The sequence below is a fragment of the Conger conger genome, chromosome 1, assembly GCF_963514075.1.
Source record: "Conger conger chromosome 1, fConCon1.1, whole genome shotgun sequence".
NCBI classification, from domain to species: domain Eukaryota; kingdom Metazoa; phylum Chordata; class Actinopteri; order Anguilliformes; family Congridae; genus Conger; species Conger conger.
This window is the reverse complement of record NC_083760.1, coordinates 45,462,244-45,489,922: the sequence shown is the minus strand read 5'-3', so window position 1 is coordinate 45,489,922 and position 27,679 is coordinate 45,462,244. Positions and strand designations below refer to the sequence as shown.

Genomic DNA, 27,679 nt, shown 5'->3' with positions numbered 1-27,679 from the left:
TTAACCATCTTCATTCTGAAATCCTGGGTTTGAAGTAACCCATGGTTGTTAACACCAGACAGAACTGCCACTGCAGTTGGATAGTTTAAAAGGCATGGAGTTACTTCAGATTAAAAAGTTCAGCCCCGGAATTATAGTCACCTGACCCTAACGAGTAAATCACCTGGATCTAGGCCTCAGTAATCATCTTTGTATTGTATTGATGAGTTCACGTGCACACGCAGCAGTCGATATTCTAAAGCTCCATTTTGCCCTCCCTACATGAAGCTAGCTAACTTGTATGTTTAACAAACATTTGTTTACTGAATGTTAAGTGAATGTCTGTACTGATGAGGTAAAGTTAGCAACATCCACATTTCTATAGGCTAACACTACTAATTCCCAATACATTACATTACATTAATGGCATTTGGCAGACGCTCTTATCCAGAGCGACGCACCACAAAGATACATTGTATAAAATACATTGTATCTGTATAAAATACATTGTATAAAATACATTGTATCTGTATAAAATACATTGGTTGAATTAAGTCTCACCTTGTGAACTACAATTTGATTAGTGAATCTAGCATTGAATCATTTCGGATAACTGCGCACCCCCGGTATATTACATTACATTATTGGCATTTGGCAGACACTCTTATCCAGAGCGACATACAGTTGATTAGACTAAGCAAGAGACAATCCTCCCCTGGAGCAATGCAGGGTTAAGGGCCTTGCTTAAGGACCCAACGGCTGTGCTGATCTTATTGTGGCTACACCGGGATTAGAACCACCGACCTTGCGTATCCCAGTCTTTTTACCTTAACCGCTATGCTATAAAGAGCAGATGAATCGCATGCCAAAAACAGGATAATACTCCTTATATAGACATAGGAATGTGGGGCTCTGCCCACGTTAAAATGGACAAAAGTGTGCTACAGAGCCCACAAACTTATCATGGGCAAAAAATAATAAGATTTTTCAACTTTGGGGGCCCGGTATGAAGCAATACATTTCAAACTCTCATAATGTAACATAATTAAGTTCAAATCTTTTACTCGCAAAATGAACATAGCCTGACTATCCAAATTGAGGGAGGAACTGGCAGTATATTTGCCACTTAATTTGTTTGCCAATATATTTGTAATAAGACTTTGATTTACTTGTTTTCTAATAATGGCAGCACAATGAACCATTAAATTATACATTTTTAATGACTTGCCCTGGGAAAATGAAAAATAATATAATTAATTGTTTCAGTGCAGTGGCATCGAAAAAGCAAAAAGTAAATCGAAGTATTCTTCCGAATTAAAATGTAATTCGTAACCAATAACTGGTGCACCATGGTAAATCCTACAAATGGTAAATCTCACAGGACATTTGGGAACATTATGAATATATTTATTTGTTAGAGATTATGCACTGTACATTGCATTTATGTCGAGTGTCGAGTTTATTATTATATTTTCCGCATTACAAAGAGCATATAAAAATGTGCCTTTGTGAGTTCGCTTTGCAATTTGCACTTCTATTAATTGCTGGAGGTAAATGATTCCCTCGTGATTAGATCTGATGCGCTCATAAAGATAGTATGTTAAGCTCTAGATGAGAAAGCATGTTCCCTTCTAAAGGCTTTTTCCTACAAAGATGGCTCATTCATTGACAAGAACCTTGCTAATCCATCTACAAATCAAATCCATCTATCCATCTAGAAGCAGTTGTCTGAAGTCACACAACAATGGCAGAACCATTGAACTGTAATATAACTGGAAAGGAAACATGTGGTTCGATTCAAGCCCATTCAATTCAGTTCTTCCGCAAGTGGCACCGCTGCAAGATGGCTGTCATGGCCTGGAAATGCTTTTGATATCAGCTTGTTGGCTACCACCGATTAGCCTTTACACAGCTGATATGAACAATGAAATTGCGAGGAGCCAAATGGTTAACTAAAAAGTTTAGTTAGCTAGCTGGAGCATAGTTTACCAGTGGTACATTTCTTCCGTTGGGTCAGTGCAGAATGCACGCTTGGTGGTTGGAATTTGGACATTTCAACTGAAATTCCGACCTCCGACAGTAAATGGAGTAAAGCATTTGAAGAGAGAAAGATTGGCAAGGTTCCAGCAAAATTAATGGAAGAAGATGTTATCAAAAGCACACTGTGATGACGTCCCTAAATGCAGCACTCATGGCATTCATAGCTATATCTGACATAATGTGGCTTACATAACCCCTCTAAATGTGAAGGACCTAATTATGCTAAATTAAAATTCTGGGATTGCTATTGTGGTTGGAACAAAAATGAGCATACACAGGCCCAAGTTTGTGAACTGCTGTTCGAGTGGAACCACTGGCTATGATGTACACTTTTAAGGCTTCCAATCTAAACCCTGTTATAAAATAGTAAATTATGACTCGGACCATTTTATTTTTCCCCATTTCTCAGGGGTCCAGATTTTGTACTCCAACACCAGACTTTATGTTTGTTACAGGATATACTCACCGAGCACTTTTTTAGGTATTTATTAGACTCTTACTACTATAGCCTATCCACTTAGAGTTATTATGCATTGTATGTTCAGAGATGCTCTTCGGCATACCACTGTAATGTGTGGTTATTAGCATTAATGTCAACTTCCCGTCAGCTCTGACCAGTCTGGCCATTCTCCTCTGATGTCTCATTAACAAGGCGCTTCTACCTACAGAACTGCTGCTCACTGGATTTTTGGTTTTTTACATCATAAATATCAACTTTGTGATGTACCGTTTACAAAGTCATTAATTCAAATTTGTGGTAATTTCTGAAGACATAGTTTTGGGCAGTTTAGCACCTCTTTTGTTAAGTGTCCTTCTGCCCCTGTTGGACAAAAATGTAATAGCATTTTCAACCATTATTTTGGGCAATCTTAAATAGTTCCATTTAAATGTCAACATTGTCAGATAATACCATAATTACCAAATTAAAGATTTACATTTACATTGATATTGGGTACACAGATGTCCAACAGTCTGTAGTTAAAGCCATGTAGGTTACGTCCAGGCAAGCTGGTTGATCACGTGTCATTTTTAAAGCACATCTGTTAAAATTATAATTCTATCGTTCTCATCCCTCTTCCCTATGGCTTCAGCCTGACAGATTTGATTGTCATGAAATGTGTCTGATGCTGTTGAGAACTTTGTTACAGACAGTGTTGTACACCCATAATTCCAATATTTGCGTGATATAACATGATAGCACCATATCATGGTGGCAACACTATAAATCTGGTTTATTATAGGCAGGGAATCTGATGGAAAACAGTGTAAATCTAAAACATTTTGTACTGATACTATAGGTGACTGGTCTAATGACTGAACTTTTATCTATACAATATGGTTTATATTTTTATGTAACAGTAAACTTTGGCAATGTATTTGATTTTACATGGTGCAGGGCAATCGTGGTGGTGACACGATTAATTAAGGCAGGGAATTTTCTCTTTCAATATCCAATGGATAATGAAGCTACTGGTCTCAGGATTTTTGTTTTATGCCAACAATTCTACTTGATTTTACAAATAGTTAAACTACACGGCCCGGGAAAATGTAGGTAAGCTAGCTCTGGTTAACATTAGATATAGAACACAAAGTATCAACAGCTGATAGTTTGTAGCATTTTCTGTGATCATTTCACCCAGAATTCAGGCACTGAATTGCAGGCGTGACTTAATGCTTCACTGAATTGCAGGCATTAATGACTCATCTGTGCAGCTGCCTCTGTAATTGTCATTTAGTTGCTTCAAAGTTAGTCTTTTTACATGTGGCAGGTCTCATTTTATCCCCTGTATGTGTTTATTTGTGTGTGCACATGTGTCTACGTCCAAACTCACAGTTCAATATAGGCCCAGTTGATAGGTCAGGTCAATGCATCAGTCAACCTCTACTTAATATATTGGTGTTTTAAACAATTTTGGAAAAGCATATTCACTGATAATTTCAAGTCAAATTATTCATGCTCAAACTCGGTTACCACTTCAGCCTAAAAACATGGTTGGCTGATGTAGAGGAGACTGTGGCTCACCTTCCTTTTTGGCCTTCAGCTTCATGGAAACCACATCGGAGCCAGCATTGGGCTCACTCATAGCCAAGGCCCCAACGTGCTCCCCTGTTATCAGCTGTAAGATAAAAGCTTCAGTCAGTCATGGTAGATCCAGTAAAAAAACACTGACTTTCTAAGTAGGGATGCTCTGCTTAATGCACTGCCAGAAATGTTCCACCATGTAATGCCTTTCCCTGAACTAGTACATATACTGAGCACTTTTAGGAACATTTTTACTTTATTACACCTACTTATTCATGCGTTTATCTAATCAGCCAGTTGGCAGCACTGCAAAGCATACAGTCATGTAGATATGGGTCAGGAGCTTCAGTTAATGCTCACAGCAACCATCAGAATGGGGAAAAAAATGTATCTAAGTGACTTTGACCATGGAATGATTGTTGGTGGCAGACAGGGTGGTTTGAGTTTCAGAAACCGATGATCTCCTGGGATTTTCACACACACTAGTCTCTAGAGTTTGCAAAGAATTGTGTAAAAAACTAAATAAAACCCAATGAGCAGGGGTTCTGCAGACAGAAGTGCCTTGTTAATGAGAGACATCAGAGGAGAATGGTCAAAGCTGACAGGAAGGTGAGAGTAACACAAATAACCACACATTACAACAGTGGTATGCGGAAGAGCATCCTTGAACACACAACGCATCATAACTCTCAGTGGATAGGTTACAGCAGTAGAAGTCTAAAAAATAAGTCTAATAAATACCTAATTAAATGCGGTGAGTGTACGTCCCATAAGTAATAAGTGGGAAAATATTATAGCTATACTTTTAAGCCCATTTAGCTCGGCTAGTTTGCCCGTCGGCCCTGTGTTCAAATTACGGACCGTTAAAATGTATAATTCGCACTACTAACAAGATTGTGATAAATTTGATCACGATTAAAAGTACTGTGCCTCTGCCTTATTTTTAGCCAGGAAAAACCCAAACCAATACCTTTAGCATGGAAGCTGCCTTAGCAAAAGCAATTATACTGGATATTATGGGATTCAGATGCCTGAAGGATGCCTCCAAAGACAGATCCTATATGGGTAGCCATCTGGTGCCCCTATAAAGCCAGGTGGGCAAAACTCTGCTACAAAGACCTACTAAAGAACGCACATAACAAAGATGACATCAAGCCCAATGATCTAGAAATCGTTGCCACGAGCCAGTTATTATGGAGCTCAGTGCGTTCTGAAGCTGCCCACCTTGAAACCCGCCAGACCAATCCCTGGATACGAGACAAGAGTTCAGAATTTTTGCTTTTATTTCCTGGTATTTACACCTAAGATGTGTTAAACTTCTTAGAACATCGCACCTTTGGCATGAGACCACCCAATTTTTCGGTTACCAAGAGTATTAGAACAGAGAGTATTTAAGTGAATGAAAGTAAATAACACTTAATATTTGGTAGCATATCCCTTGCCTGCAATAACTGCATCAAGCCTGCAACCCATTGACATGACCAAACTGTTGCATTCTTCTTTTGTGATGCTTTTCCAGGCTTTTACTGCAGCCTCTTTCAGTTGTTTGTTTCAGGAGGTTTTCCTTCAATCTCCTCTTCAGGAGGTGAAATGCATGCTCAATTGGGTTAAGGTCTGGTGATTGATTTGGCCAATCTAAAACATTCCACTTTTTCTCCCTAATGAAGTCCTTTGTTGTGTTGGCAGTGTGTTTTAGGTCATTGTTTTGCTGCATGATGAAGTTCCTCCCAATTAGTTTGGATGCATTCGGCAGACAGAATGTTTTTGTTGTCTTCTGAATTCATCCTGCTGCAACCATCACAAGTTACTGTCAGTCATGTCCAAAATTGTTTTTTCTCACTTAAAAATTTGGTGGTCTAATTGTTTAACAAATCTAGATAAAAATATCAGGAAATAAAAGCAGAAATTCAGATCTGTCATCTCATGCATATCTTTTGACCTCAGTGTATAGCAAAAACAAAGGAATTGACCTTGCTGTTCCAATACTTTCGAAGGGGACTCTATGTGGGATTATGTGATGGCCATCTCAATGTAAAATATTGGGCTAGTGTGTACAGAGAGGTCAAATCTGAGCCTTTATGTGTTTTTTTGTGGCGGACTTTGGGTGTGCATGTGCATTAGTCAGTGGAATGGTTTAAATCTAGGGCCTGCATATAGGTTTTCAAGGCGGGCTGGTCAAACCTTGGGCAAGTATTTTTCCTTTTGTGCTTCGTTGCCATGGCGCACCAGCTGGTTGATGCAGAGATTGGAGTGTGCCCCATAGCTAAGTGACACAGCTGCTGATATTCTCGACATCTCCTCCATCACAATCACGTGATCCAGATAGCCCAATCCCGAGCCACCCAGCTCCACTGCAAACAGAGGAAAAGGAAATAAACCTCCATCCACTGAAAGAATAATAATAATAATAATAATATATTTAGCTTGTAAAGCACTTTTCAGGGTACACAAAGACTCTTTACACAGCTGATTGATCAAAGACTAAAAAGTAGAAAGCAAGGTTTTAAAACAAAAACTGATGCAAGAATCATTCATGTGCAAGAACAAATTTGTTCTTAAATCGCTTACTAGCAATTTAAGGGAACTTTCTGAATTCACCAATTTTCTCCTATTTAGAATTTCTTCTAAGTGGTCCCAGCCTGTCGTACAAATCATGTACACTTAGCCTGCCATTTTCCAAATGTAAGTTTTTGACAAATAGATGGTATACAGTAATGGGCAAAAGTTTTAGGCAGGTGTGAAAAAATGCTGTAAAGTAAGAATGCTTTCAAAAATAGAAATGTTAATAGTATCAATTAACAAAATGCAAAGTGAGTGAACAGAAGAAAAATCTAAATCAAATCAATATTTGGTGTGACCACCCTTTACCTTCAAACCAGCATCAATTATTCTATGTGCATACTCTGATAAACGTATAAACATAAACAGTGTTTATAAGAATATATAAAAGTTATCTTGTTGATAGACTGTTTTACAGTATTCAAATTATAAAATAATTCTGGATTAATCAAAATAATGATATTAATTTCAATTGGCTATTGTATAATTCTACAATAAAATGACACTTTATAATATAGATATGGGATATTTGATATTATTTATTTGTGTCATGTTAGGAGAGTGACTCCTTTGTGCTGCAAAATACTGAAGTTGGGATGCATCTTGCTCAAGGTGCACAGGAGATGGGTGGCTTTTTGGTAAGTGACTTGTAAACTATTAATTGTAGCAATGCAAAATATTTTTAGTGAACTGAAATTCACCATTTCCTCTAGGTCATCGAGATTATGCTTTAGCTCCATGGTTGACATCTCTAGCCAGATTTGAATACCCTCATCTTAGATCTTACAGTCTATACTTTACCTCATCTTCAGTGTTATTTCAAATACATCCAAAACCAAATCCAATGTGCTGGAGTATTAAACCAAAACAAAGACCATGTCACTGTCCCAACACTTTTGCATTTAACTGTATATATACAAACTCTCTATTACACATCAGTGGGCATTAGGTTGGGCAAGGTGCTGCCTAGAGAAATGCATGGTTCATCAGATGAAATCATCATGGTCACATTTCTGCTGTAAGCATATATCTTTGGTTTACACAGCAAAACGCGTTGAGAGCATATGTGATCATCTAGTGGAGCCCCGAGAATCCAGCCCAGAACAGGGTAAAATTGGCCAAAGCCTTATCAAGGGAGGGAGGTTTTCTACCAGCTTTTCCTGGTGAAATGTATGTTGTTTGTCTGTATAATTATCTGATTTATACAAACCACCATTTGTACAAACCACACAATAAGGTGAAACCTAAATTATATTAATCTGATCACTGCCCTGGAGAAACAGATCCACTCACATGGAGCAGTGATCCCAAGTACTCCAAGATCACCCATCTTTCTCCAGAATTCCTGCATCAAGACAAGAATAGATTGAATGAGCCTCAGTTCCTGGTACAAATTATTGCATACATGTTGGTTTGTTATTCAAGAAACCAAAATAGCGCAGTTCAGTCGTCCCAAACATTTGTATTGGCCGAATACTCCCTTTTTAGTAAAGCAAAGTACACTGTACATGATTTTTGCCTCGATACAACCCTAAGCAAAAGCACTCTGCAAGTGCAAAGGCTTTACTTGAGGTTAAAAAGAGGCATATTTGAATCAGTTTAGGTGTTTAATGCACGTGGACCAAGCCAGTGAATGATGTACCAAGGCACTGTTTCAGTTTGGAATGAGTTGAAGGCAAGATGAAGGGGTAACCATGCATTACTAGCCAATAAAGATGAGTCACACACCATGTGACTCCGCTGGGAGGACAGAAGAGCTGAACACAGGGTGATACAAAAATTCTGGACGTTGCTGGTCTTTATTTACACAATGGGGGTGGTTATGAAGAGAGAAAGAGCCCTGAACGGGAAAAATAAGGCCTTCAGCCTTCACCCTCGTGGCATTCTAAATATGCACCGAGACTAGCTGCCGTAAGATGCTTTAAATGACTGGTTAGATCATTCAGTATCCTTGCTGCACATGATTGAATATTGCCTAGCGAGAGATAGACATAATTTCCAGCTAACGAAAGATCACTAACTAGCTAGCAAGGGAGAGAGATGGGTCTCTAGCTAAGTAGCAGGGTAGCAAGAGACTGATTGGAGATAATATTTTGTATATTTATATTTAGCTCTGTAGCTAGCTAGAACTGCTGAATGCCGCTGAGGACATGTTTGGACTTTACAAAATGGTGAAACCAAATCAAACTGAGCTAGTGAGCTACACCTAGCTAGTAGGGGTGAGCCAAGTATTCGTTTCATACGAATAAGAAAAAATGAATATGAATAGACTTTTTTCTGAATACGAGTGATGTACGATTAATTGGATTCATTTCTGTAATCCTGGATTTACTTTGTATTTCGTCCAAGTTGTTATTTTTATTCACGATTGAAAAGTATGTCGTCATTATCAAAGCACTTTGTTACTGGACGCCCAAAGTGGCCGCTTTATTTATTTATTTTTTACATTGGCTGCAGTAGCTCTACCTGTTGCTGTTTGAGCAGAGCGCAAGGAGAGGGAGGTTAACAGGGAGAGGTAGGAGGAGGGTAACAGGCAGGGGGGAAGTGCATTTTATACTTTAGTAAGCAAAATACAGAATTTTACAACTCATAAAATCATTTTATTTCCATGTGTCCTTTGGGAGTCTCCAAATGTCTTTTTCAGAAAACTGCCTAGACATACTTAGTAATTCTGACTCTTGGAAAACAAACTGAAAAGTGTTACTTTTCAGATGAGACCAGGATTTTCCCTGTAGTCGAAAGGGTTCAAGAATAGTAACCATTTTATTTTGAGCTTCTCATTTTCAAGTTTGTGTTAAGAGAAGGTGTGATACTTAAGGGGCAAAAAAAACTCCTGCTGATTTTCAGTCTTAATCACACAAAACTGAAGCCTCTTTTGAATTGCCCTTTGTACTTGGATGGTGACTTAACCCTGATTAATTTTGTGTTCTTTTATGATCTTGTGCAATCTCTTTTTAATCCTATATTTACCAATTCATTTTTTCTTTGCAAAGATAACATGAAAATTGTTGCAGAATATGTCATGATTTTTTATGCAGAGAGACTTCAAAGTGATATTGTGATATTGTTCAGACAGTTCACAAGTCATCAAATGCAAGTCCAAGTCAAGTCTCTGAGTTAGAGTCCGAGTCAAGTCTCAAGTCTCCAGAATGATACAGCTTAAACAACAGTATGACGATAGAAATTCATCACGGTTGCTATGCTAGTTGGGTGTGTTTTTACCAAGGATTATTTTTCATATAAACCATTGAAAAATAACAATTGGTTGTGACATTGTTCACGATGGCATTTGGCAGACTGAGTCGAGTCTGGAGTCTATGTGTATGCGACTCAAGTGCGACTCGAGATTGAGTCGCTGACTCAAGTCCCTATCTCTGATATTGTTACAGTCGTCACATTTGTGTGTGGATGCCTCCACAACATGTTCAAACAAATAATTTTTTTGACCCTAAAAACCTACCAGACCTTATTAAAGACTATAGCCAGCTGGCTCTGTGCCAACTTGTTCCTTCAAGCCATGGAATCTGTTACAAGTAACATAGTTATTTGTGTTTCACCAATAAACATTTCACAACATTTCAGCCCTAAAAACAGTGGTGAAAATACAAACCTAGATCCAAATGTCCCCACACATCTGCAACATTCCCAAAATATCAACCCGCCAGCAACATCTTAAATCCATAAGTCATGTAGCTGAGTTAGGTTGAAAACTATAAAAATAAAAATTTTGGAACAAAGAAGTGACTGAATTTTTTTTACAATTTTATCAATGGCCAAAAGTACAAGTCTGCTGTTAGCAAAAATACAATTCAAACCAGAACAGTTTAAATCTAGATCTCACTGGTTCTTACCCGCATCCCTTTGAACTCATTGCTCTTGTCAATCTCATCTGCAAAAGGCGCCAGTTGCTCCTGACAGAACCTTTGGATTGTTTGCCTCAGCTGCAGAAAGGACACAGTGGAAAAATATAATATAAGTCTCTATTAATTTGAAAAATGTGCTGTTCCATTAAGCAAATCAATACCTCCTTGCCCCCTCTCCCAATAACAAAAAATTCCAGGGTTTGGTCGAACAATCAAAAATTTGAACTGTACTTTGGCGGTTCACACGACGATAGCTTAATCCTTCTTCACAGCTCATTCTCTGAATCGGAGGATATGGTAAACCAGTTCATTGTTGTTAGTAAATACAAAGTAGGATTTTACCGGAATACTTCACGAAATCTATGCACTTCTATCACACGCTAGTTGGATTCATAAATACTGTATTTAGTAAATAGTCACCTCAAAAAGTATTGGAACAGCAAGGCAAATTCCCTTGTTTTTGCAATAAATTGAATACATTTGGGATAAAAAGATGAACACAAGACAAGAGTTCAGAATTTCAGCTTTTATTTCCTGGTATTTACGTTAATGTAATTTGGCAGATGCTCTTATCCAGAGCGACGTACAGATGATTAGACTAAACAGGAGACAATCCTCCCCTGGAGCAATGCAGGGTTAAGGGCCTTGCTCAAGGGCCCAACAGCTGTGCGGATCTTATTTGGCTACACCGGGGATCGAACAACCGACCTTGCGGGTCCCAATCATGTACCTTAACCACTATGTTACAGGCAGCCCAGAGCATTTAAAGGAGCACTGTCATGGTTCTGTGATAACTGCATGCTAACGTTACCTTATTTTCTGGGAGTATCATGTGATCGCCTGGATGGGTGGCCTCTTATGAGAACCAGTGGTATATCTTGGATATTGGAACAGCTAGCGGGGTGGTTAATTACGCCTCCTAGCTGTGCCAATATCCACGATATACCACGGGTTTGAGTACCATAACACTTTTATACAACTCTGAACAGACAGTGAAGTCATTATAATTGGCTACATTTGTGCAAGTCACAGTTTCTCAGAGTAAAGCAAAGACAAAATAATCTGAAATATGTAATTTGTGAATAAATGTTTAAAGCATTCCCAGCAATCTGGGAATCTGGGAAGCATGGACAATAGATTCTTTAAATTAATTAATAATTAATTTCTGTTAGTAATTGTTATGTGATTTTCTGTTTGTTTATTGTGGGACTGCGTGTGCTACCGCGCTGGTTTCCGTCTCCCCTGTAGGTGGAGAGGATGATGTCATGGCCCCGTTCCAGAGATCTACGTTGGAGGATGCACATTTGACGCATGCCGCTTGCTTGTTAATTGTGTTACTTAGCTATTGGAAACAATTTAGGTCAGGGGTCTCCAATCTTATCCTAAAAGGGCCGGCGTGGGTGCAGGTTTTTGTTTTAACCCAGCAGTAACACACCTGATTATACTAATGAACTAATCGTGGTCTTTAATCAAGACCTAGATGAGTAGAATCAGCTGTCTTAGTCCTGTGCTAAAACAACAACCTGCACACACACCGGCCCTTTCTGGATAAGATTGGAGACCCCTGATTTAGGTTAAGAGTGCAGGTTTTAAGGATGAAAAAGGATCACTGTAATTCCAACATGGACCAGAACAGCAACATGTCACCGCCATAGCCATGCCCCTTCTCGGGGGTGAAAATTTACGATGAGTAGTTTTTGAGAATAAGAGCTTTGTTTGAAAATTTAAATTTGGTATGGAAATGCTCAGAATACTTTCAGCTTGTCAGGCATACAATGAATTTTTTTTAATTTGGTTGTCAAAAGTTAATTTGGGTAAATTATCCTATTCCTGCAGTGTTGTACTTACCCCCGAGAAGGGGAGCGTACCTCACAGTACTTCAGAGTACCCAGATTCGCCGGTCAGGTCTATTGGACCATCTATGAGGGATTGGAGGATGGACTGAGGGCCATTTCTATCTTTGGTGTGGGTTTCCAATCTCCCACTGAGACCCTGCAACCTGTGCTAAGCTTGTTGCTCAGGTTTTAGTGAACAACTTTAGTCTAACTTATATCCAACTACTTCCTCTGCTGTTAATAAATGCCTGCTTGCTTTATAACACATCACTTTTGGGTCTTTCTCCATCACTCGAATGGGTCTTATTTCAAGTTGTGGTTATAGCTGAAGTGGTTTTGTGTTACGGCCTGGTTTTTGTAACGCAGGTAGATTTTGGGTCACAACAGTAATTAATTATCTTAGTAAGCAGTAGCTTTTATGCAGCTGAAAACAATTTGGCGCCTTTTAAAGTCCAGCTCCTGATATGTCTCCAGTTGGAGAACCTCTTTAAATGCATCTTACGATCCCCCTCTTAAAATAACGTGGGTGACGAGCGATCAGGATCACTTGTTCACAGCAAAGAACCTCTTTGATCTTAGATTCTAAGATTCTTAAAATAGAAAGCACATGCAGAGGGTGACTATTCAGGCTTACAATTACAGCCTACCATTGCCTAAAAGGTCAGCTTTTAGGTGGCTAAAACTTTATCTCAATAGCCTATGATTTGGAATAATAGAGTATGAAATGAAATCGAAAATGTCATTGACAACTTCACTATTTAGTCCAATTAAATGCCATTAATAACAAAATTGGAATGTAATAGCATTTCATTAATAAAACAAATGTATAGCAGTATATATAAGGCTAAAAGACTGCCATCCTTGCAATGTGGAGAATAGGCAAAATTGTCATTGCTGTACTTCCAGCGCCTGAACCAAATTTTCATAAGAATACATAGAAGACACAGTAACATCCTGATACTGGATGTAGTAAATCAGAGTAATCTGTAATTTTTCTGTAATTATTTAGCCTATTATTAATTATTTTTATTAGTTTTGTTAAATTTGAATACTACCCACCGTATGCGTCATTTGGGAAGTGGTGTATTGGTTTAAATGATTTCTCAATGAAGTCTCACAACATTACTGCGTCCACTATGTATTCTTATGCACCTTTGATTGAGGAGTACCGCCATAACAATTTAGCCTATTCTCCACATTACAGGAGTGGCAATGTTATGGCGCCATTTAGCTGCCTAGTGTGAAAATGCCCTTGAAGCACAAAAGTGGGTTGGCGAAAAGAAAGAATAACAAGGAGGAACTGGACGGCTTAAAAAAAAAAAATTGCTCAACTGCTACACTGTTCCCAGTAGCAGTTGCCCATCGCAATCACTGCACCCGATGGCGGTGAAACCTTGCAGGTAGGATAGCAAGCTTGATATAATGTTAACCTACTGTACTTTTTCAAGGGGAAAGTCAGGCTACATTTGGCCAAAAAATTAAAGTTTTCTAGCAACTAGGACGTAGCCATGTTATATCCAGGTAAACCCTGAGCTGTATTGGGGTTAGCCTAGTCCGTCTATTTGTAAAAATGTCTCTCAACCTACATTTCCCCCCCTAGACATCTAGATTCCAGTTTTGCTCCAGTAATGTTAATGTGAGCTAACTTCATTCTTACATTGCTCAGTCTTACAATGATTCATTAAGATTAGTCAAAGTCCGTAAATGTACTTTCTGTTGTAAACTCAGTGTTCCACCAATGTTAAGTCAGGGGGCTGTTTTTAAAAACATTATGATATAGAAAGTATAAATTGTATCACTTAACAAAGAGGAAGCGTCCAAATATGTCTGTTTAGTTATATCAACTGGAGGAGGAGTTGAACATACATTAATTCGTATTTTATTGTAAAAAATACATTCAGTGAATTAGGCATAAGAACACTGTGAACAATACATTCAGTGAATTTATTACATGAGTAACCTATAGGCCTAAGCTTTAGTTATGTAAACATTCCAGATATTGTTAGTTGATTTGTTGATTTGATTCTATGAACATCCACATTGGTCCATGGCTCTGACGATTTATTCAAATGTTCTAAAGTATTTCAAACGATGTAGCCTGCATCCCAATAACCAGTTACTCAAAAGCCAAATATAATCAAAAGTATTGTCTATAAAATATCTGTCTAATGGTGCTGTGTGTGTGTTTGTGTGCATGCGTGTGTGTGTGCGTGCTTGCTTAGGTTAGGCTATATGCGTTTGCGTGTGCCTGCGAGGAAGAGCCCATTAAAAAAATCTTGCACCGGGGCCCATCCTAACTAGCTACCGCCACTGGTCTGACAACATGTCTTGTCATTAATATAGAATAACGTACACTCACTATGTGACTGCTTTGAGCCATCCGTTCATCCGCCGTCTGTTCTCTGTAATCCAATTTAAAAAATATATATAATTTAACTCACTTTGTCTAATTCTCACTGCCTAGTAGCCAACTGACCTAAAGTTCACAGCCCAAACTAGCAGTCAGTTACATTGTTCTGTACATAGACTTTAAAGGCTCAGAGTCTACTTTTAAAGTTTAAAAAGTAAGTAACCATGAATGAACATATGTTCGTTATGTTGAACTGACCATCTGCCATCTAATGCATCATAAGAATTAGATTGGTTAACTTCTCATCATTAATTCAGTAGGCAGCTATAATGGCTGCTATGCATCCATTTATGTGTTGCTAGAATACAAGTTTGTACCTATGAAAGTGATGTCCCATATGTGGGTAATACATATTTAGCATATATGAGTAATGCATACATGTCCCATATGTATGCCAATATGAAAATGGGCTAATATGGACATATACACTCACCGAGCACTTTATTAGGAATATTTTTACTTTTTTACACCTACTTATTCATGCGATTATCTAATCAGCCAATTGTGTGGCAGCAGTGCAATACATACAATCATTTAGATACGGGTCAGGAGCTTCAGTTAATGTTCACATCTACCATCAGAATGAGGAAAAAACTTGATAAAAGTGACTTTGACCATGGAATGATTGTTGGTGGCAGACAGGGTGGTTTGAGTATCTCAGAAACTGCTGATCTCCAGGGATTGTCATGCACACTAGTCTCTAGAGTTTGCAGGAATGGTGCCAAAAATGGAAAACAAATCCAGTGAGCAGCAGTTCTGCAGACAGAAACGCCTGGTTAATGAGACGTCAGAGGAGAATAGGCAGACTGGTCAAAGCTGAGAGGAAAGTGACAGTAACGCAAGTAACCACACAGGCTTACCCGCCTATCGTGTGTCCCCAAGAGGCTGACTGGCCACAGCAACCCAAAATACATTTTTTGGTCAATACTACTGATTTTGATATAGCAGGTCACATATGTGGCCCCAAATAGGACACATGGACACATTGGGAATAAAGCATGCTTTCGTAAAGAGCAAAATACGTACATTGCCTTGAACTTTAATATGCTAAATTGCCAACACATTTTACAGTGCACTACTTTAAGATTATGAAGTCTTTGAGAGCTGGCGGCATGGATGGTGCAGTCGGTAGCACTGCCGCCTCACAGCAAGGAGGTCCTGGGTTTGAATCCCCGTCGGCCGGGGCCTCTCTGTGCGAAGTTTGCATGTTCTCCCTGTGTCTGTGTGGGTTTCCTCCGGGTACTCTGGTTTCCTCCCACAGTCCAAAGACATGCAGGTTAGGCTGATTGGAGAGTCTAAATTGCCCATAGTTATGAGTGTGTGAGTGAATGGTGTGTGTGCACCCTGTGTTCAGCCTGCAATTTTCAATCAATATGGTAACAGGATATACCGTTTGAAAGCATTAACTCACGGTCCTATATGTATGATCTATTTTAATATTTCATTGCTTTAGCTACAACAGTTCCTTATTTTTGGAGTCCTAGTGTAACCATACAGTGCACATGTTACCCAGGGGAGAGGACGCTGGCGTTGACTGTCCGCCGCTTCTCCACCTGAGCTAGATCTAACTTATCTGTAGTTGATTTTACAGACTTTTTTTTACAGATTATTAGTTGTTTTTAAGCGTGGTGTATTGAGCATTTTGTGCACTGAGCTTTTTGTGCGGATTTTCCTACCTGCTGCCGCCCGTCTAACCCGCCGTTTCAGTCATCCATATTCGGATCACCTGCACTCCTGGTTTACTTCAACGTCCACCACGCTCCAGCTCATGTCTCGGCCAGCGCTGTTGTGAGGTATTTCCCTGGGCAGTTTTTCAGCTGTCACTGGTGCGGTTAGGCCTCGTTGCCTGGGACCGCTACCTCCACAATAGCCAGCCCTCCGCTAGCCGCCCTTCAGCCAACTAGCGGCACTGGATAGCCTGGCTGGCTAACGGGTAACCCAACAATGCTGAAATATTTCACCTCTCAGCTGCTGGAATTTAAAAACTGCACGACCCCCTCGTGCATTTCAGTTATCAAACAACTTGGACTTCTACGCCGACTTCGTTACACGCATAGAAGCTCCCGTCAAAAGTTTGTCTACTCCCAGCCTGGTCATTCAATTCCTTCCATCTGCTCTGCTGCACGCTCTGCTGCACCTTGCACACGTCATCAGAACATCGTCGCACCTGGATTTAGTAGCAGCACTGAAAACATAGTGAGGCTGCCTCACACCAGGCTGCACAGAAAATGTGGAGTGGATTTCACACTGCACAGGCTGCACAGAAAAAGAGGAGTGGATTTCACAGTACTTCGCCCCATACAGAGATTCATTACTCCTTCTACCGTCAAAATGGAATTATTGAATATTCAATCCCTCAAACTCAAATCCACTTTCATTCATGACCACATACTGGACAAACGGTTGGACCTCATGTGCCTCACGGAGACGTGGCAACAGCCAGGGGTCTATACCACTTTAAATAAAGCTCATCCCCCCGGTTACAAATACATTGAAAAATCCCGTAGCACTAGCTGCGGTGGTGGCCTGGCCGTATTCCACCATCTCGATCTGGAGTTGTCCCCCCTCCCTCTGCCTAACCACTCGTGATTTGAATGCCTAACATTTAAATGTAAACCCCCCTCCCCCACGACAATACTGCTCATCTACCGCCCACCCAAACCTCACTCAACATGTCAACGTCCCAACACACAACAGAGGGCACACATTAGATCTAGTCATCACTGACTCTGCCCCCATCAGCAATCTCCTTGTGTATGACCTGGGTGTGTCTGATCACAGGGTCATTGCACTGGAGCTGCCATTTGATGATGCCAATGGGTCGAAGCAAGGGATATGCTACCAAATATTAAGTGTTATTTACTTTCATTTAGTTAAATTAAATTTCCAATACTTTTGGATGGTATGATACCAGATGTGTTCTAAGTAGTTTAACACATCTAGGTGTAAATGCCAGGGAAAAAAGATGAAATTCTGAACTCTTGTCTTGTGTTCACTTTATTATGGACTATGGAACTGCCAGTCTGCCACTCAAAGACTCCATGATATGGCCTTCTTGGAGTCACTGGGCGGCATCCTGGAAAGGGAAACCCGTAGTTCTGCTGGGCAACTTCAATACTCACGTGGGCAATGACGGGGAAACCTGGAGGGGGGTGATTGGGAGGAATGGCCTGCCTGATCTGAACCCAAGCGGTGTTTTGTTATTGGACTTCTGTGCTGGTCATGGATTGTCAATAACAAACACTATGTTCGAGCATAGGGTAGCTCATAAGTGTACTTGGTACCAGAGCACCTGAGGCCAAAGATCGATGATCGACTTTGTGGTCGTATCATCAGACCTGCGGCCGTATGTCTTGGACACTCCGGTGAAGAGAGGAGCAGAGCTGTCAACTGATCACCACCTGGTGGTGAGTTGGAGCAAGTGGCCGGGGAGGCTGCCGGACAGACCCAGTAAACCCAAACGTGTAGTGAGGGTGAACTGGGAACGTCTAGCGGAGGTCCCTGTTTGCGAGGTCTTCAACTCCCATCTCCGGAGGAACTTCTCACGCATCCCGGGGGAAGCTGGGGACATGGAGTCCGAGTGGGCCACGTTCAAAGCCTCCATTGCAGAGGCGGCAAGCAGGAGCGGTGGCCAGAAGGTCATCGGTGCCTGTCGGGGCGGCAACCCAAGAACCCGCTGGTGGACACCAGCAGTGAGGGAGGCCATCAAGCTGAAGAAGGAGGCCTTTCGGGCTTGGCTGGCCCGGGGGTCCCCTGAAGCAGCAGACAGGTACCGGGTGGCCAGAAGGGCTACGGCTTCGGCAGTCGCTGAAGCAAAAACCCGGGTATGGGAGGAGTTCGGGGAGGCTATGGAGAAGGACTTTCGGTTGGCCTCGAGGAAGTTCTGGCAAACCATCCGACGACTCAGAAAGGGAGAGCAGGGCTTGTCTCAGCAGGGGAGGAGAACTGCTGAGCCGGACTGGGGATATTGTCGGGCGGTGGAAAGAGCACTTTGAGGATCTCCTGAACCCGAACAACACGTCCTCTGTGGAAGAGGCAGAGCCCGAAGACTCGGGGGAATCTGCACCTATATCCCTGGTGGAAGTTGCTGAGGTAGTCAAAAAGCTCCACAGTGGCAAGTCGCCGGGTGTGGATGAGATTTGCCCCGAGATGCTGAAGGCTCTGGATATTGTTGGGCTGTCTTGGCTGACACGCCTCTTCAGTGTCACGTGGAGGTTGGGGACAGTACCTGCAGAGTGGCAGACCGGGGTGGTGGTCCCAATTTTCAAGAAGGGGGACCGGAGGGTGTGCTCCAATTATCGGGGTATCACACTCCTCAGCCGACCGACGGCAGGGTTGCTGGCGGGGTCATGGGAGTTTACCCATCCAGTCCACATGTGCTTTGTAGACTTGGAGAAGGCTGTCGACTGTGTCCCACGGGGAACCCTGTGGGGTGTACTGCGGGAGTATGGGGTACCGGGGCCGTTGTTACAAGCCATCCGGTCTCTGTATAACCAAATTGAGAGCTGTGTCCGCATTCTCGGCACAAAGTCATGCACGTTTCGTGTGGGTGTTGGACTCCGCCAAGGTTGCCCCTTGTCACCAGTCCTGTTTGTGGTATTCATGGACAGGATCTCAAGGCGCAGCCGAGGTGAGGAGAGTGTCCGGTTTGGTGACCTCAGAATCGCATCTCTGCTTTTTGCGGATGATGTGGTTCTGCTGGCTTCATCGGATCGTGACCTTCAGCATGCACTGGAGCGGTTTGCAGCCGAGTGTGAAGCGGCTGGGATGAGAGTCAGCACCTCCAAGTCCGAGGCCATGGTTCTCTGCCGGAAAACGGTGTATTGCTCCCTCCGGGTTGGGAACGAGTCTTTGCCCGAAGTGAAGGAGTTCAAGTATCTCGGGGTCTTGGTCACGAGTGAGGGTAGAAGGGAGCGTGAGATCGACAGGCGGATTGGTGCAGCGTCAGCAGTAATGCGGGCGTTGTACCGGACTGTCGTGGTGAATTGGGAGCTGAGCCGGAAGGCAAAGCTCTCGATTTACTGCTCGATCTACGTCCCAACCCTCACCTATGGTCACAAGCTTTGGGTAATGACCGAAGGAACGAGATCGCGTATACAAGCGGCCGAAATAAGCTTCCTCCGTAGGGTGGCCGGGCTCAGCCTTAGAGATAGGGTGAGGAGCTTGGACATCCGGAGGGAGCTCGGAGTAGAGCCGCTGCTCCTTCGCGTCAAAAGGAGCCAATCGAGGTGGTTCGGGCATCTGATCAGGATGCCTCCCGGACGCCTCCCTTTGGAGGTTTTCCGGGCTCGTCCAACTGGGCGGAGACCCCGAGGTAGACCCAGAGCTGGAGAGATTATATATGGATCACACCTGACAACACCGCCACTCCCTCTGCCCTCTCATCCTCCTTCTCCTTCTCGCACACTCCCCGGCCTTCTGGCCGTGGCGGTGGTACTAGTCTTAAAATTTCCCCCTCATGGAAATTCTCTGTTCTCCCCCTCTCTGATCTGTCCATGTCCACTTTTGAATTCCATTCTGTTGCAGTATCCTACCCTACTAACCTTTTTATTGCAGTTATCTATCGTCCTCCAGTGGCCCTGGGAACCATAGAACGAGCCGCTTCTAGTCAACTTTCAGCAGACCCTCTCCGAGAACATTGCAGCGGTGACCCGGTCATGCAGGTTCTTCCTATGCAACATACAGAGAATCCGCCACTTTCTCACCCCCTACTTGACCCAACTCCTGGTCCAAGCGATGGTTCTGTCCCGCCTGGACTACTGCAATTCCCTCTTGGCTGGCCTCCCAGCGTCTGCCATCAGACCCCTCCAACTTATCCAGAATGCAGCAGCTCGTCTGGTCTTCAACCTTCCCAAATACTCACACGTCACCCCCCTGCTTACTTCCCTCCACTGGCTGCCTCTCATGGCTCGCATCAAATTCAAAACATTGGTGCTAGCCTTCCAAGCAGTTAAGGGGTCTTCCCCAGCTTACCTACAAAAAATCATTAGACCCTACACCCCTGCCAGACCTCTTTGTTCAGCCTCCACAGGCCACTTGGCACCTCCCCCTCACCGAACCTCCACCTCACGCTCACGACTACTGTCTGTTCTGGCTCCACGGTGGCGGAACGAACTCCCCGTTGAGGTCAGAACTGTAGAATCTCTCCCCACCTTCAAGCGCAAACTGAAGACGCACCTCTTCAAGCAGCACCTCTCCCCATCCCTCCCTACCTCCCTGTGAACCTTAATTGTTGTCTTTGTGATTTACTTTGTGTTTCGGTATTTTTAGTTGGCTAGGTAAGCAGTGTTTGGATAGTTAAGTTCGGTCACTTTTGCTTTGTTTGTTTGTTTATTTGTTCGTTAAAAAAAAAAAATAATAATATTAATAATAATATTCAAATAGGCCCTGGTCCTTATCTTTGTTGTACAGGTAGCAGTTGAAATTGTACTTCCCTCTAGGGTCTTTCAGCATACTTATCCCTGGTTATGGGTATGCACTTTGTTGTACGTCGCTCTGGATAAGAGCGTCTGCCAAATGCCATTAATGTAATGTAATGTATTATCTCAAGTTCAGTTCTAAAGGGGTGGCCGGCGCCACCCCTAAAATCTCACTGGCCACCCCAGTGCCACCCCGCAAATAGTCAGTCTGCTATAACATTACCAAGATAGTGGTGAGAATGAGAGCTGGTGAGAATGTGTATAAATCTCAGGTACATCATGATGATGATGCACATTCTTGCTTTGTCCAAATCACATTCTCACCAGCTCTGATTCATCTGTTACTTATCCAGTCACTTCATGTTATTCTTCTTCTCAGATTGAAACAAGCCTGTAAATATTGATATTATGTTGGTGTACTCTGGCAGGGATTGCGCTACACCTTGTAGTTTGTTCTGCAGAACACAGTCCATGACTTTAATGGCCTTAAATATGTTCAAACAATTTGTTTTTATACTTGCTCCATAAATATCTAATTGTCTTATGTTAACAATATATGTATGATATACTATGTAATTCAGGTGAGTCATAATTGGTACAATTTTGAGGTTCTTCAGTGTGCTGTGCGCTAAAACAGGCAGTGTGACATGGAAAATGGACTGTATGAGTAGACTCAGAGGATTCCATTCCATTTTCCATATGCTTAGAATCGCCCCTGCTCAAGCCCAAATGTATTCAGTGTTTTGCAAAAACAAAGGAATTGGCCTTGCTGTTCCAATCCAATGGAGGGGACTGTAGATTAGAAAAAACAATTCAGAATTTGAAAGGGGATTTGCCCAGTGTTGTGACTTTGTGTTTATAAGTGCACAAGCCACGGATACAATAATCAGTATCCAGTCAAAAACCAAAAAACTATGTTTGAGTCTCTGTAGCTTTGTTTAATTCTGACTCTTGGAAACCAAACTCCAAAGGGTTACCTTTCAGAAAAGACCAGTATGTCATCTTTAAGCTTGTGTCAAGAAATTGGGTGATACTTAAGGGGTTAAACAACCTGCCCAGTGGTGAGCATGTTGTTAGACGTACAGTAGATATTCTACATGGCTGAAACAGTTTTCAGAGATCTGTGCTGATAACTTGATGGAGAGGAGGCTGGTTTTAGCGTTTGAGCTGATCAAGTTAATTTCCTGTCTTTTGAGGCTTTTAGTTTATGCAAACATTTCACCTTTTTTTTTTTGGATTAATGATATTGTAGCATGTCACAAACCAGACAGAGGGGTTCTCGTTACCGCACTTTAATCTCCTTAATCACTAGGCACATTTCCAAAACAAGAACAGTTTTCAACCAGCTCAAAACACCGAGTCTCACTCACGCTTCCTCGTGGCCCCTCCCCTTCCTCCCCCATGACCCCAAAACAATCCCTCCCTCATCAACGTCATCAACAGTCTCTTAAAGTAACAGTAACAGCTACTAACCAGAACTCAGTCCGTTACACTACCTCCCCCCACAAAGTCACTCGCCCCGAGTGACCACTCAAAGTCTCTCAGGTATCTTGGAGGTCTTACTCTCCTCCCGGCCCGCCTGGGCGGGGAGGGGTGGGTGGGCGACAGTCCATCGGGGGGGAATTTGGGTGGGGAGGGGCGGGGGGGTGACAGTCCATCAGGGGAGGAGTTGGGTGGGGTGGGGCGGGGTGGGGGGGGAGTCGGGTTGGCAACCCGGTTACCGCGCCGTTCACCCCCTTCTCCTGGGGGGGTGCCCGTGCCCCGGTAGGGGGCTAGTCTATCTCGATGCAGGGCGACTCTCCTACCTCTTGCCGGCAGCTGGACCCTGTACACGACTTCGCCCAGTCTCTCGAGGACCCTGCAGGGCCCCATCCACTTGCTGTCCAGTTTGGGGCACCTGCCTTTCTTTCTCTGGGGGTTGTAAACCCAGACCAGCTCCCCGGCCGTGAAATGCTGCCCTTTGGTGTGCACGTCGTAATTTCTCTTCTGTCTCGCCCCTGCGCTCCGTAGCTGATTTCTGGCGAACTTGTGGGCAGACTCCAATCGATCCTGCAGCTTCCGGGCATATTCAAGCCCCGGGGGGTCCACCGGGAGGTCGGGCGGCCTGCCCAACATCATCTCAGCCGGGGTCCTAATCTCCCTGCCAAGCATGAGAAGGGCGGGGGAGCAGGAGGTGGTGTCTTGCGTCGCAGACCGGTACGCCATCAACACCAGGGGGACATGCACGTCCCAGCCTCGCTGGTGTTTAGCCGTCACTATGGCCAGTTGCTGTCCCAGCGTGCGGTTAAATCTTTCGACTAGTCCGTCGCTTTGCGGGTGGAGGGGTGTGGTGCGAGTCTTGTGGGAGCCAAGCTTTTCGCACATGGCCGCAAACACGCGGGATTCAAAGTTCCTGCTTTGGTCAGTGTGAATGACCTCCAGGACCCCCAGTCTGCTGAACATCCCCTCCACCAGTGCATCTACTATCGTCTCTGCTTCTTGGTCCGGCAGGCAGTACGCCTCCGGCCACTTAGTGAAGTAATCCATGGCAGTGAGGATGTAGCGGTTACCTTTCTCTGAGCGAGGAAACGGCCCGAGCACGTCAATCCCCACTCTCTCCATGGGACAGCCTGTCGGAAACTGCTGGAGTTGGCAGTGAGATGTGCCCGTGGAGCCTTTACGTGCTGTGCAGCTGTCACAGCGGCGGCAGTAGTCCCCCACGTCCCGCCCATGTTGGCCCCAGTAGAACCCCTGACGAAGGCGGCGGAGCGTTTTGCTGACCCCGAAATGACCAGATCCAGGGGCTCCGTGGACTGATTGTAGCACCGTTTCCCGCAGGGCCCTGGGCACGACCACCTGCCACAGCGTCTCCCCTGTGGCCGCGTCTTTCCACCCCCTCTGCAGTACCCCGTCACACAGACGGAGGTTAGGAAACATACTCCACAGTCCCTTTGTAGCCCTTGAACACAGGCCGATTTCTTCCAACCGGGGTTGGTGTTGTGCCGCTACACCAGGCCCTGTTCAACGTGAGACAGTCCATCACAGTTCCCCTGCCACACCTCCCTCACGACCAAGACCCTCTCTCCGTCTTCTCCCCCCCACTACCAGTCGGTGCAGCGGGTGTGGGGTGCGGTTGCGCCTCTGTGGAGGTGGGCGGGGTATGGGGCAGTATTGGGTGTCTATCCGGGATGCAGACGGAAGTCGTGTTGGCCGCTGCCTCGGTTGCCAGGACTGCAACGGCGGGGGCCGGGGAACGTCTCGGCTGGGTGGGTTGTCTAGTCATTTGCACTACGTGTCCGTCTGGGAATGTGAGTGTCCCCCTCTTGGTGCTAATCACACAGTCCAGTTTTTCGAGTACGTCCAGTCCCAATATGCAGTCTTCTAGTTCCGCTACCCATATTGGGCAGTGAAGTCTCTCCCTCCCCACCTCCACAGTCTCTAATGTCTCCCCCACTATGGGTGCCCGGTCCCCAGTGACTGTCTGTAATCTCACCGTGGTGGGTAAGACTGTGGTCCCGCTCCCCACCGCGTCGGGTCTCACCAGGGTGGCTGATGAACCCGTGTCAACCAGGGCGGAGCAGCATATCCCCCCAAATGTCACCGGGGCGTACCAGCAGTTTCCTGTCCCCGTCCGGCCCAGCATAACGACTTGCACCTGCTGGCCGCCCTCACCCTCCCGTTTGCAATGTCCCCACCTGGTCGTGTTGTGTTGTCTCCCCGCCTGTGCAGGGTCGGGACGCCGCCCCGGGGAGTCGCACCGTCCCGGTTATGCGTTCCCCGTCCTGTTTCCCGGTTTCTCAGCCGTGTTGGGGCACTCTCTGGCCAGGTGGCCGGGCTTTCCACATGCCCAGCAGAGTCTCGAGCCCGTCCATGCCCGCTGTTGCCCACTCAGCGAGGCAGCCCGCACCAGTTGTGTTAGCTCCACCGCCCAGGCCGGTGCCGCTTCACCCCTCGCTGACACACCAGCAGCTCTCACCCTGGGTGCGTCCTCCAACGTAGCGGTAGGGGGGCCAGCGCCCAGCATCTCCCTCTCTGAAGCCAACTCCAATGCCTCCAGGAGAGACTTAGGATGAGCCAGCAGTGTCTGGAGACGCAGGTCACTCGGCAGCAGTGCCTGCAGGAAGTGGTCTCGAGCTAATTCACTCAGGATGGAAGGGGGCATGTGAGCATAGGCGCGTTGGCGAGGTCTCTAAATGGTTCCCCGGGCCGCCTCTTCCGACTGCACAGCTCGGAGCGGAGCAAGCTGGCTGCTGAACATTGTCCGAATCGCCTCTTTAATGCCCCCACTAAAGCATCATAGTCACTCCTATCATGGGGGGTCAGTAACAGCAGGCTCGACAGCGCATCCCCAGAAAGGCACATTGCAAGCTGGAGGGCCTTAGCTTCATTGGACCAATTGTTAGCCCGGGATAACAGTTCAAATTGTGCATGAAAAGCCTCCCAATCAGCCTTGCCATCGTACCTGGGGGTCTTCACTGAGAGAGGAGCCACGTTGACGTTATCGCTCCCTGCGGCCAGCGGCCCCCTGCGCGCCGCACGTCCGTCCATACTGTGGGCAGCCGGTTTAAACCCGGCCTCAGCAGCCATTTGAGTGGTCATTCTCCTCACCCGCTCTCTGCGCTCTGCCTCCTTGGCAGTTTCGTGTCGGCTCCGCTCACTGTGTTCCGCCTGCCAGGCAGCCGTGTATCGACCGCACGCGCTTCTTTTCCTCCTCCCGCTTGATCTTGTTCACCTCGCCGGGCAGCATGACTCCGTTTGGGAGGTTTGGAGTGCGTTAGGTTAGCTTAGTGTTAGCGGTGTAGGCGTACTTCCCTCGTAGCTTCGTCTCTTTCTTTCTTATTATTTATTTTTACTTCTGACACCAGTGTAGCATGTCACAAACCAGACAGAGGGGTTCTCGTTACCGCACTTTAATCTCCTTAATCACTAGGCACATTTCCAAAACAAGAACAGTTTTCAACCAGCTCAAAACACCGAGTCTCACTCACGCTTCCTCGTGGCCCCTCCCCTTCCTCCCCCATGACCCCAAAACAATCCCTCCCTCATCAACGTCATCAACAGTCTCTTAAAGTAACAGTAACAGCTACTAACCAGAACTCAGTCCGTTACAATACAATCGAAATACATATTACGCAAGCCATCACGCGCATGCGCGTTATAACAAGATATGTCGGTCACTCCAAAAGCAACAGCCTGTTGTCCGTTCTTCGTTTTGGAACTAGACTTGGGCCGTAAAATAACATGTTTCACAAGTTCACAAGACCGCAAGTACATACATTGACAAACACCCAATGTTTAGGCTAAACTGTTTTCTATTCCAGCAGCTAAGCACCAAGAGAACGTACTTTGCAAGGTCAATTCAGGGGAGGCGACGAGCCATCCCTAAAGCAAGCAGCGATTGCAGTCTTGGGCGAGAATTATGTCAAAAAAACACAACATAAAGTGTTGGTTATCAAGCACTTTACATAACATTACGTAAGTAACTTGATCACTTATGAGCTCTTAGCTGTTAAGGCTAGTCATCTAGCACACTTCTCTAGCATACTTTCTAACTTTAGCTCACGTATTTCAGCTCACAAAACTGCTGAAAGTCCATAATATGTTGTATTTTCAACAAAGTTATTGTGGCAACTTAATATTTCTTTCTAGCGTTAGTTCTTGAGGCCTTATAGCCACTGGCTCATTATGTGACTAGCCGCAAATCTTCAGACAAACGTATAAGATAATGCGTGCTAGCTACCTAGCTAAAACCTGAAGTCCATCTGAACTTTAAACTGAACAGCCGACGTCCCGAGTTGACCGATACCGAGCTATAGACTGATACGGTTAGCCAGATTTCCTGGCTGGTTAACCTTGGTTACCTGGATCTGCTCGTCCGTCAAGCCGTTCACAACATCATCAACCGGAACAGCAGAACCTGCGCAGCCACGTCTTGACACAGTCGAAGATATCCTCAGACCAAACTGCAGTGCTCTCTTTACCGCCAACATTGTGGTATAACGTTAATCCGTAGCCACCAGGATTCAAGCGATACTGTGGAACGTGGAATATGAAAATATAGTAGGCTAGCTAGTAGGGAAATTCTGCGACCAGAGCCAACATTATTTTCATTGGTCGTTTCATCTACGTCAGGAGGTGTGCGTCGTCGTAGTGAGGCTTGCCCAAAGATGGTGGATGAATGAACAAGATGTACATGTAATAACTAGAGATGTGCATTTCCTAAAGAAAATGCGGAGTGTGATTTTTGCCACAGCAAATCGGTGGACTATTGCTAATACTATGAGTTTGAATATTTAAATATTTGCATTTACAAGCTTGTGTAAAGGTGTGCCTAATAAAGTGTATTTAGTGTATATGAACATTTTGATGTATAATGTACACTCCCAAGCAGGTTATTTGGTATTTATTAGAGTTATTTTTTAGACTTCTACTGCTGTAGCCTATCCTCATGCATTGTGTTCAGAGATGCTCTTCTGCATACCACTGTTGTAATGTGTGGGTATTTGCATTACAGTCACCTTCCTGTCAGCTTTGAACAGTCTGGCCATTCTCCTCTGATGTATGATTAACAA

At 44.2% G+C, this 27,679-nt stretch overlaps 1 protein-coding gene across 2 annotated transcripts in view; it reads right to left on the bottom strand.

Moving 5' to 3' along the window:
- ivd (isovaleryl-CoA dehydrogenase) overlaps positions 1–27,219 on the bottom strand; it is a 40,741-nt gene extending 13,522 nt beyond the window's left edge. For both annotated transcript variants that reach the window (XM_061254233.1, XM_061254241.1), the window contains exons 1-5: positions 26,969–27,219; positions 10,453–10,542; positions 7,895–7,946; positions 6,224–6,393; positions 4,043–4,136 (exon numbers count right to left, since the gene is read on the bottom strand). In XM_061254233.1, coding sequence (XP_061110217.1) covers positions 4,043–4,136; positions 6,224–6,393; positions 7,895–7,946; positions 10,453–10,542; positions 26,969–27,097 — 535 coding nt within the window. In that variant the 5' untranslated portion in view covers positions 27,098–27,219. The remainder of the gene's footprint in view (positions 1–4,042; positions 4,137–6,223; positions 6,394–7,894; positions 7,947–10,452; positions 10,543–26,968) is intronic.
- Positions 27,220–27,679: the final 460 nt, after the last annotated feature.